This window comes from Triturus cristatus, chromosome 1_2, assembly GCF_964204655.1.
Source record: "Triturus cristatus chromosome 1_2, aTriCri1.1, whole genome shotgun sequence".
NCBI classification, from domain to species: Eukaryota; Metazoa; Chordata; class Amphibia; order Caudata; family Salamandridae; genus Triturus; species Triturus cristatus.
This window is the reverse complement of record NC_140580.1, coordinates 715,034,518-715,047,016: the sequence shown is the minus strand read 5'-3', so window position 1 is coordinate 715,047,016 and position 12,499 is coordinate 715,034,518. Positions and strand designations below refer to the sequence as shown.

The 12,499-nt window shown below is 45.8% G+C and overlaps 1 protein-coding gene across 2 annotated transcripts in view; it reads left to right on the top strand.

Moving 5' to 3' along the window:
- The window catches only part of CROCC (ciliary rootlet coiled-coil, rootletin), a 435,495-nt gene that overhangs the window by 210,539 nt on the left and 212,457 nt on the right, over positions 1–12,499 (top strand). For both annotated transcript variants that reach the window (XM_085608590.1, XM_085608589.1), the window contains one exon: positions 819–1,057. In XM_085608590.1, the coding sequence (XP_085464716.1) occupies positions 819–1,057 (239 nt within the window). The remainder of the gene's footprint in view (positions 1–818; positions 1,058–12,499) is intronic.

Genomic DNA, 12,499 nt, shown 5'->3' with positions numbered 1-12,499 from the left:
TGGATTAGTGGTTGGGTTTCTTTTGATTCATTCAGCAAAGTTAAATTCTGAGTCCCCCTTCCAGATCTCTCTATTTTGTTGTTCTGATTAACTTGCCAAATCAGAATTTGTGTTTCTAGAATTACCAAAATATACAAACTCCAGCTTGCAGCCTGTTCTTTTTTCAGTTATGGCCTTTTTCAGAGTTGACCCAGACCGTTGGCTCTCCCACAAAGTGACTGAGGTGTCAAAATGTAATTGGGAAGAAAGTTCATTTACAAAAGGCAAATTAGGGAAGGCACTCTCTCTCACTCTCACACATGGCGGCCCTTGCAGAATCTTATAGAGATGTATTTTCTTTAAAAAATTGCCCTTTTGACATTGATCTTTGAAAAAATAATGATTCAATAATTACCATTTTATAAGCTTTGGCTGACATTACACAAGTCTTAATTAGCCGATATGTGAAACCAGATTCTTTCCAGCTGTTTCAGTGTTCTCTCAGTGTTATGTCTCCTCTGAATTGGTCCCTGGCACATTTAGCTGTACCAGATGGATTGTCTTATACGCAATTGCACATTAAGTCTTGTTAAAGCAACCCTTTAGCAGATTATTAGCTGGTTCACTAACCACAGATGTTTGACAGTAGGATATAAATTTGGCAGTGGGATATAAAGTTGCTGTGCATTTTCCTGAGCACTTGTTAATCATCCTCTATGGAAATCTCAGCAGGCAGTCTTGGAAACACAAGATAGGAGTGAAAATGACTTATGCTATCTACTGATTGCAATCTGTCTCCTTTAAAGATCTTTGAAATATACCTGCTGTTTGTATTTCAGGTAGAGGAACTAAAGACCCAGCTGCGTGTGGTGGAAGATGCCCGGGACTCGATTCGCAAAGAGCTGATCGAGGCACATCGCCGGGTCCGTGAAGGTCAAGAGGAGCAAGAGATTCAGCGAAAGGAGTCTCTAGATCTACGCCGTGCCCTCAATGATGAGGCTAAGGAGAAAGAAGCATTGCAGAAGTCCAATGAGGAACTGAGGGCTGGAGTCAAACGAGCCGAGAGTGAACGCATCAGGTCAGGAAAAGCAGAGAAAGTGAACCATAGATGTGGTAATGTGAGAGTATCAGGGCTGGTACTCATTGAATGAGGTCTATGGGTAGCACAGGTGAGCCAAAGGAGGCGATCTAAGAGAGGATTTGAGAGCCAATGCATTATGAATAAAATTGGATTACTGCATTACAAAGGAAGTGCATTTGAACTGCAAATAATTGAGGATGTTATGAGAGCAAACAAGTATTAGGTGAGAGCAGGAATATTTTTGGGGGACAGGTGAAGCTATGTGAGATTGTCAGAACACCTATACAAAAGCTAAGGAAGCGGGATAGGGATTTTGATATCAAGGGAGTCGGAATGGGCTAATTGAAGAGGATCTAAGAGCAAGCATATTGGGTAAGGAAAGAAAAGTCGATGATAGACAGATGTACAGAGCTGGGCACTGTGGGATAGGATCTGAGTGCTTGCTGTTGAATGAGGAAATGAAAGAGGTGGCTGCTATGAACAGTGCACAATATTCCAAAGTAGTGCTAGTGGAAACTAGGCTACATTACTGCGTAGATGAATCTGAAGTTCTCCATCTTCCAGGGAATATTGCATCCATTTATTTGGATGTAATTTTCCCTGAACGCCAAACAAAAAAAGAGTTCACAGACAGTTGTCAACTAAAACGCAATTTGCATAAGTTGGATAAAGTTTGTTGTTTACAGACGATCAGTTGAAGAGGAGCCACTGCTCACGGGGAGCCTAAAAAGTCTGATGAGATGATTTTGCCTGTGTCGCTGCATCTATAAGAATGGACGTTTCATCGTCCCCCAGGACAGTTCCTGATGAGGGCCATTCGAGGCCTTAATGTTATAATTTGGGAACAGTGTTATATGGTGAGGTATGCGTGCTGTCTGATGATCACTGAGTACTATGTTCTAATCAGAATACGGCACATGCTTACTGAGTGTCTGAACTTTGAGGGCCAACAGACAGGGTGAGGGACCTTGGGATGATATATCTGGTGATCTCAAAATGTTTAAACAAAATAACAAATCCTTGGGCAGTGCAAGAGGAACATTGTGAGATATATAAATCGACTTTTATAGCGAACAGAAAAAGGGGAGGTTTTGTTTCCCTGGTGCACATCAGTAGTTAGGCATCATCAGGAGTGCATAATGAAGGAAACAGATATATAGGATGTTACTGCCAAATAAATTGCCTTTAGAGCCAACTAGGCTAGACATAATAGTTTTCTTTTTTTACAACTCTCTATACCTGTGTGTTGAGACTTTTTAAAACTGTGTCAATTTTGACAGATAAGGGAACTGAGGCACCAGTTGAATAGGCAATGGTGTCAAATGGGGAAGTGGAGAGAATGTGGCCTAATGGCTGGAGCGATCGACCTCGAAGCTGGGGAACCAGGTTTGAGGCTTGGCAGGGATGCTCAACATCCTGTGATTCTGGGCGAATCACTTAATCTCCCCGTGCCTATCAAAAATTAATGTGTCTGTCTATAATGTAACTGGGACTCATGTAAAGTGCTCAATACCTTTGGGTCGGGTTTGCACTATATAAAACTCTTTATAAAAAAATGGCGAAGTCAAAATTCAAATACATGTCATATTTCTACAGCAATAGTACCACATTTTCCCCTTCAGCCTACCTCTCTATACAGTTGTGGAGCCCATATCTGCAACCTCCTTATGAAAGAAGACTGGTTTGAAAGTTCAGAGAAAAGTGACCAAAATGTTATGTGGTCTGTATCATGTTCTATGAGGAGACGCTTCAGAATCTAACTGTACTCTGAAGGAAAAATTTGCCACCTGCTATAACATCTCTTCTTCACTCCGCCCATCAATCTGAAGAAGGTGGTCTTTGAACACTAATGTTCAGGGTCTACTCAGTAAACTTTCAGAAACATCATGTTTGAGTCATGTGTGGCGGTAGGTAAACATGCTTAGCTTAATCCTGCCTACTAGTGTTGGGCTCAGATTTGTGCAAGTTGTTTTTCTCTGAAGAAAACCTTTCGAATCAAGAGGCAGAATGACTCCACCTCTTGCTGGTAATGCGCATGGTCATCGACTCTATCGTTTAATAGTTTTCTTCTTCCATCGGGTTCAGACGTGTGCTCTCCTGCTTCGGTTCAACACTGTTATTGTTTCTTTTTTCCCAACTCTACCTTTTTAATTGTTTCCGATTGCGGCTATTCTCAGTCTCCTGAGTCCGTTCATCGACGTCGACTTTGGCGTACTTTATTGCTTCAACGTTTCCTCCATTCCATGTCCACTCGGTGATGCAACAGACGCCTTTCCGATTCTGTCCGTGCTGCCACGCCAAGTTCGCACCCATCTCTACCAGGTGCGTAACTTGTGCCTCTACCCTGAACACAAGGAGGCTACCTATGAGGCCTGCAAATAATTTTGGCCAAGAAGACTCTGCGTGACAGTCAAGCTCGATGCCTTGAGATGTCCTGTTGCAGCGCTGAAGATACACTATACCTTTTTGGACCTGAATACCTTCAAGAGGAGGCACAGGCCCAGGTTTCGGCTGCTGATGAGGGCACCTTCTCCCCCAAGGACAGCTCCGGCATGGAGATGCAGAATCTCACTTCATATCAACCCATGAGTACTGTGTCCCCTCCACCCGCCCCCAGCTAACCACCGTAAAGGGTCAGGTACCTAACCCAGACTGACCAATGACTATTGTTGGGCCACCACTACCTTCGGGCCATGGTCGGCACCAACCGGCTGTATTGGACACGTTCAGGCTGGGCTCTGCACAGAAAAAAGAGCACAGGCCACATGCTCCCAAACCCACTCCTCCTCCATCAAAGTCGAGCTGACCTTCTGAGCCGAATCTTTTGGTGTCTAAATAGCGCTCCAGCTAGGTGCCGAAAATTGCAACTTCGGACCCAAACCTCGGGCACCGAAAATATCGGCATCAGAGCTTAAATCCATTCACCTTCAGCAAACATACACATGGTTCTGAGCCTGCGGAACCAGTGCTTCAACGGCTGCAACAGGAGTTAGACTTGAGACAAAAAAATGTCATGATACACCCATCCACTAGTGGTAGCATTACAAGACCTCCTCATTCTGATGCACAGCCAGCTAAAAGACAAGACCACCAAAGCACAGAAATAAGGCAGAAAAGGCCACAAGCATGGCGCACATCAGCCCACCACCAACACATGCTGCGCACCTCATGCAGTCACCACTGCCTTCACCTTTAGAACCCACACCACACTCTCCAGAGGTTTCCATTCACTCCTTCACAAGTAGGGGAAGAGGAGTGAGATGAGTTTTACATCCCACCACATGTTGACCCGTGGGACTCCTATGATGCAGAGCCACTTGCAGATACAGACTCAGATCTGTATTGCGGTACACCCTCTCCCCCAGATGACACTACTGCCAACCACGACCTGATATGCAGAGCTGCCGCCTTCCACAAAGACCAGCTACATACAGAGCCTTTAGAGGATGACTTCTTATTTGAGACAGTCTCCTCCAGTCAACGCACAGCATAATACCTGATGATGCTTAAAGGGATGCAACACCACACATCTTACACATTCAACAACCCTGTTAGGTCACAAGTCATCACACCCAGGGTTGACAAAAATATAAAGCATCACACAGCGACCCCATATACATAAAAAAGCAACTTCCACCCGACTCATTAGTAGTTGCCATGGCACGTAAAAGGCCTATCTCTCAAAAATCTGGTGAGGCACCCCGGATAAAGAGACCAAAAACATAGATGCTGCGAGTAAGAGGATGGCTGCCAGTCTGCCAACCATTGGAGGATTGCTAACTGCATTGACCTCCAATGCCGCTACTACTGAGCCCACTGGGATGAGATGGAAGAGGTCCTCCAACATCTCCCAGAGGACCACGAAAACAGGGCATACCAGAGTGCCCCAGAGGGAAAGCTAATTTCCAACACTACAATTCGCTGTGCCCTCAATGCCGCAGACACCACAGCTAGAGGTATAAACTGTAGTGTCCTCCTTTGGAGACATGCCTGGCTTTGAGTGTCAGGTTTTAAATCTGAGGTTCAGCAAAACCATTTGACTTCTCCCTAGGATGAGGAACATCTTTTTGGTTCCCAGGTGGACTCCCTGCTGGAAAAAAATAAAAAAGGATAATGAAACAGCCAAGGCCATGGTTGCGTTCAGACACCATCACAAAGCGGCTTTCACCTCTCCTCCAAGACCACCTCCCCTGAGACCTCTACCTGCTATCAGCATCAGCAGGCCCAGACCACCTTGCCCAGGGGACACTACGCGGGCTCCTTTAGGGGCAATAATTCCAAGGGTAGAGACAAGGGGGGTTTCACCAATCCCCCCACCACCACCAAACCCCGACTTGCCAACCATCCCCCCGACCACACAATACCTTTTGGGGGTTGACTACAAGGGTTCTTTTCCAACAGGCAGAACATCACCTCCAACCAGTGGGAGTTGGATATTATTTAACATGGTTATTGTCATGACCTTATTTCCACACCCCCAAGCATTTGACCTCTCAAACAGAAACTCTCATCAGAACATCAACAGTTCTCAGGGAGGAAGTTCAGACACTCCTAAAAAAGGGGCCATAGAACAACTGCCAATACACCATCAAGGCACAGGAGTCTATTCACTCTGCTTCCTTATTCACAAAAAGGAGGGGTCCTTGAGACCAATCTTGGACCTCAGAACCTTAAACAAATATATTCTCTCTGAGAATTTCACATGGTCACGCTTCAAGATGTCATTCCGCTTACAACAAGGCGATTTCATGGCTGCACTCGACCTCAAGGACACCTATTTCCACATTCCTATTCACCCGGCACTTTGCCGATACCTAGGGTTCATAATGAACGGTCAGCACTTCCAATTCAAGTGCTCCCCATCAGTGTCACAACAGCCCCCAAGGGTTTTCACCAAATGCCTGGCAGTAGTAGCTGCTGACCTGCACAGACAGAACAGACACATTTTTCCATATTTTGAAAATTGGCTCATCAAAAACGTGACTTGTCAAAAGTGCTTCCAACGCACTCAGGCCACCACAAACCTACTTCATCAGCTAGGCTTTACCATCAATCAAATGAAATCCCACCTCCAATCCCTTCAAATACTACCCTACATGGAAGCCACCCTCTACTCATAATGAGGTATAGCTTACCCAATGCCACCTGGATTCAATCCTTCCCGGCGCTCATTCCTCAGTTCCAGCCTCATCAGCAGGTAACAGTGTGGACAATCATGCATCTCCTCTTTATGATGGCTTCAGGAATAGCCATAGTACCTCTTGTCAGACTTAACATGCGTCCACCGCAAGAGTGCTTGGCGCACCAATGGACTCAAGCAGAGGGTCAATGGGAAGATCTAGTGGTCAGCCGTCAAGGTTGCTGCTCTCTGCAGTGATGTGTAGGAAAGTGCCACTTTTTGCCCAGTATTTGATGCAATTTTCACTGGAGTGCACTGGGTTCCTGCTAACATGGTCCCCAGTGCCAGAACTCTTTCCCAAATATGTAAAATTGTTCCCCCAATTGGCAATACCTTTAGCACCCTCCTAAAGTCCCTAGTAAATGGTACCCCTGGTACCTAGGGCATGAGTACTAAAGAGGGTTACTAATTAGCTGCAGCATGGATTGTGCCCCCGCCCCAATGTCACCCCCAACTAATGCAGGCTGCATTTTCAGGCTGCATGAAATGGTGCAAACACGTGTGAAAACATGACATGGCACACACCCTGTGTGCCATGCCTACAGACTCTTCGTGCAATATATGTAAGTCACCCCTACAGCAGAGCTTATAGCCCTAAGGCAAGCTGCATCATATCATAGCTGCCAAGGTTTCAGAGTGTTATGTGTGACATTTTCATAATTTGAGTGTAATTATGAGTGACATTTTAATGACTACGAAGGATACTTTCTCGCCAGCAAAAGCAAACAATAAAGATGAGGGAAACGTAGAAATTTCATAAACTACACCCATTTGAGCAACAAGAAAATCTAAGTGAGGCGCTTACATTACAGCCAGCCAGGACTTTGTATTAGACTTGACTATCGTACTGCTTGTTTAACCCTAATAAAAATGATTACTGAGCACAGGCTGTCACAAAGCTACTACAAACACCAGACACTTAACTAAGCGATGCTGGCTGCACTGAAAGTTGGACCGGCACCTGTGTGGTCACCGCATGCTAGTGCTTTTTTTATGGTCTGCACTGACTAGGGCTGCCTAAAGCTCCTTGAGCTCTCTTAGTCCTAAGAGGCAGTATCTCAGGCCAGTTCTGTATGAGTCACTGTCCACCACGAGCCTGCGTCCCACCCAGTGTGGGTGCTGCAAGATGGCGTCAGGTTGACCACTGCTTAGAAAAGGTAGCTGTGTCTGATACCTGTTCTGCACACCATGTGATCTTTGCCCAGACAGGCCAGACAAACAGAAGAACTGTCCTTGACTGACAAACCGCCTTTGCAATTATCAACAACAGTATTTGATCTAAGTGTTCCACAACCCCATGGCCCCTGCATTTGGCTAAGGGGTGATTACAGTAAGGCAAGCAGACGCCCAAGGGTAGACATCAGCATAAGTGCTTCTCGAAGACAGCTGGGGTACCAAGCCGTCGAGCTCAGACAGTTTTCTTCCGATCAACAAACGCCAAAATCTGTGTTGTTTTTTTATCTTATTAAAAACACGGAAGAGAAAACATCACAAAACACCACTAAAGAATGGATTTGGGTGTAAAAACATAGGAAAACCTTGCAGTTGAAAACACTTCACATTTTTCTGAAATAACTCAGGAGATCATGGCAAACGGTTTTGTGGCCTAACAGGACATTTTGGCCTAATTGTAAAGTGCACTGCTAGCTGATGGCCAGCCCTGCGGCACCAGATTCCAGCAGCGGGCTGTGGCTGTCACAGAACTACTATAAACATCAGGCCCTTAAGTGATGCTACTGTCTGCCGTGCTGAAAGTTGGAAAGGCACCAGTGTGGTCACCGCACGCTAGAGTTATAATTAAGCAAATTTGAAGCAGAGCAGTCACCTAATTCATTTTACTTGAGGCAGGAGGGGAAATTCGTAGGGGCCGCCTCATGGCGCAACAACTGCTCATGTAGCAAATGCCGACCTGGGGATGATTCCGAGCCCAGCTAAGCAGCTGCACTATAGTGTGGACTTATGCTCTGGGCTGCTGTACCACTCAATCAGCCGCTGGCATCTCGGGTGGGTCGGAGGGCTCCCTCCGGCCACAGGATCATTTTAAAATTATTAACGCAGTATGGAATGAGTAGCACTGCCATTGCCAATGCAGCAGCTGCCTGACAAAACTTTAATCATTAACTGGCTGCTCGTCGTGCCGCCACAGGTCAGCAGGATGTGACCTCTCGTTTGCCTGTTGTGTATGTCACAAACCTCACCTCAGGCTGTGATTGTTGTCTCAGTAGTAGCCAATGGGCAATCAGACTCACAGCAGTCATCAATTATGTATCAAAAGATGCTGCTGCGCGGCCGGCTGTGTCAGGGGTAATGATCCTATATTGGTACATTGTAGCTGCGGGCTCTGAGCCAGCCCCCCAAAAGCAGCACGCACGGTGCACTGCCACTCCAGTTTTAGTGCTTTATTATGGTGATTTCTAGCACTCCTTGACAGCTCAGGAAGTGCTGTTAGGCGTGACTTTGCATTTCAGAGCGGTGATGCATACCACCACACTGAAATGCGTTAGTCTAACACCTGATGCGTGGTACTAGGCAGGGCTGTTATATTACATGAAGACATATCTGCATGACCATATACGTCCCTGTGCTGTCTATTTGAATTATTAGATTGTACAAGTGAGCAGAGAAGCCATCTTAAGAATGTGTAATGAGCACTGGCCATTACAAATTCCCCAGCTACATGATGGCTTGAAACCTAGGGGGTTTGCTATCAAACACTTATCTTAAATCCATACTGATGCCATTAGGATATGCACCTAAAGGGCATCTTAGAGCTGCCTCCTGAAAACCTACAAGCCTCTTAGTTTGCTGGCTGACTTGTATCGTCCAGCCTGTCACACCAGACAAGGGTCTGACCCCCTGGAGGTGAGAGCCCGCACTCTCAGACTTCAGAATCATTGCCTGCTCTGCTAGGAGGTCTTTACACCTCCTCCAGCAGGATGGCTAGAAAATCTGCATACCAAGGCCAGAGGCTTCAAAGCATCTGATGCCTTTGATATTTGACCCCGGCTACCCTCAGACCTGGTAGATGCCACCCCTTTCCCTCAGTCCCATCTGGCACCAAGCCAGGTGGGAAATTTGATATGCAGGTAGGTGTATTGCACCACCGGACTAGTCACACCCCTAAGGTGGGATGCCTGATGTGAATAACGAAAGAAAGATTCCACCATCTTGGTCGGATTAGTAACTCTGGGTCAGGGTTATGCCCACTCCCCACAGGAAGTGGTCATATAAGGGGTGTAGTGACCCCTAGGACAAGTAGCCCATTGGCTACTACCCTTCACTCCCCTTAATGCCCTTAAATTCAGTATTTAGATGGCCCCCTGACAACAGGAACTCAGATTAGATAAAGAAGAAAAAGGACCAAGTACAGTTGAAGAAGCGAGAACTGTGTACCAGCTGTGGACTTTTGGTGCCAAAACCTGCCTGCCTGTTTCTGTCCTGACAGTCGTGATAACCTGACTCGTCCTGTAGCGGTGCATCATCCAATAGCCTCGGAGGGCTGCCAGCACTTCGCCAACCAGCCAACATCTCCCTTGAAGTGGAGGAGACACTTCCCTGCAGCCTACAGGCACCGACCACAATGTCCAGTTCACCGTTCTGCTGAACCCCGGGCCCACCGTCGCAGCAGCCACCAGGGAGGAGGTCATCGTGCTCCAGGAGATCAGATCCATCTCCCCACCAAGTTTGGACCAGGGTCGCTGGACACTCAGCCAAACACATCCCCATATCAATCACTTGGAGCTGATAGCTGTTCATCTAGTGCCCGAAAGCCTTCCTTCCCCACCTGATTGACAAGGTAGTCCTGATCAAAACAGACAACATGACTGCCATGTATTATCTGCAAAATCAAGGGGGCACCAGGACCCCTCAGCTGTCTCATCTATCCCATACCATCTGGAAGTGGACTGTCCGGTTCAACATTCTTCTATTAGTGGAGTGCCTCCTAGGAGTGGACAACATCTTTGCAGATCTCTTCAGCATGAGGTGTACATAGTCCATGAGTGGGAGCTCCACCCACAAGTCCTCCTCCCATACTTCTGGGGTTGAAGTCACCCAGACTTAGACCTTTTCACTACAGCAGAAAATTCCAAATGCCCAAACTTCACCTCCAGGTTCCCACGCCCACAGTCCAAGGGCAACGCACTATAGATGAGTTGGTCCAGGATATATGCTTACACTTGTATGCCTCTCCCACTGCTTCAGTGTGTGGTTCGCAAACTTTGGCAGACATCTCTTACCCTCATCCTAGTGGCTCTCACATGGGCACGATAACCGTGCTTCACCATGCACCTAGAGATCTCAGTAGTTTCCCATGAGGTAGTGCCGAACAGGCATTACCTTCTCAAGCAGAGCCATGGAGAAATCAGACACCCAGACCCCAGGTCCCTCAACCTTGCATTCTGGCTCCTGAAGTCTTAGAGTTTGGTTATTTAAATCCACCACAACCTTGTATGGACATTCTCAAAGAAGCACGCAGGCCCACTACTCATGCCTGTTATTTTGCAAAGTGGAAAAGATTTGTTCAATATTGTTATTCCAAACACATTGATGCTTTAGGAGCCATGGTTCAAGACATTGTCTATTACCTATTTCATTAACGTACCTCCGGTATAACTTTTACATCTATAAGGCTACACCTAGTGGCATTGGCCGCATATCTGCAAAACAGACAACATACTTGCCTATTCAGGATTCCATCCATTAAAGCCTTCCTAGAAGGTCTTAAAAGGGTAATTCCTCCCAGGGTGCCGCCAGCTTCCACTTGGAATCTCAATATTGTATTAAGATGAATGGGCTCTCCATTTGATCTCCTCTGCTCCTGCCCCCTGCAGTTTTTATCCTGAAAGGTAACATTCCTAGTTGCTATCACTTCACTCGGATGTGTCAGTGAGCTTCAGGCATTAACTTTAGAAGAACCCCTCTTCCAACTACATAGCGATAGGGTGATGCTGTGTACCAATCCTAAATTTGGTCTTGTCCAAAAGTTCTGTCTCAATTCCACATTAATCAATCTATCAAATTGCCAGTGTCTTTTCCCCAACCTGACTCAGTTGTGAAAAGGGCTCTACACACCTTAGAATAAAAACGAACCCCCATGTATTATATTGATAGACCCAAGTCATTTAGAAATAATACAACAACTCCTTGTTGCCCTTTCAAAACCACACAAAGGAAGGGTCATTTCTAAATCAGCACGTTGGATTGTCAAATGCATCCAAACATGCTATGCAAAAGCTAAAAGAACTTTGCCTAACCTTCCTAGAGCGCACTGCTCTCGTAAACAAATGGCCTCAATGGCCTTTCTAGGAAATATACCTATCGCTGACATATGTAAAGCAGCTACATGGTCTACTCCGCATACATTTACAAAACATTACAGTGTAGATGTGCTGACCCGTCGACAAGCCAATGTAGACCAAGTAGTTCTGGGTACATTATTTCAAAATACTGCAACCCCCACAGGTTAGCCACCCCTTATGGAGGAGGACTGCTTTATAGTCTATGCGAAGCATGTGTATCTACAGCCACACATGCCTCGAACAGAAAATTGTACTTACCCACTATGCATCTGTTCATTGCATATAGTGCTGTAGATTCACATGCGCCCACCCTCCTCCCTGACATCTGTGTTTCTTGCAGCTACTTTAATAAAATATCACAAATTGTTTTAGCATGGCCATCTCACTAGGCTGTGTTATGCTTCACATTCCATCCTCAACCTTCTTCCGGGGAAACTAAGAATGGAGTTGATGACCATGCGCATTACCAGCAAGAGGAGGAGTCACTCTAACTTGTGACTTGAAAGACTTTCTTTGAAGAAAAACAACTTGCACACATCCGAGCCCAACACTAAATGGCAGTATTATGCTAAGCATGTGACTCTACAGCACTACATGCCACAAACAGATGCTTACTGGGCAAGTAACATTTTCCTTATTCATTTATTCCTGTTTTATCAATGTCCAATTTTGCTCCTTTTGTGTTATATGGTTTTGTAGTTGCCACCATCATTTCAAATGCAGATCAAACAAATTATCTATTTGATTTCCCTGGATTAGGAACAAGAACCTAAAGCCACTTTATTACTGCATTTAAGTGTATGCAGGAATCTGTTCCAATATCCTCCAAACTAGGTATAAAAACCATATACTCATCCATTAGCAAACTCATACTAGGTAGAGGAACCTCATTCATACAGATTCGCTGGAACCTCTTACTGACTGTTAACACCATAAGGTTGCCAATAGGAATCTTCTATC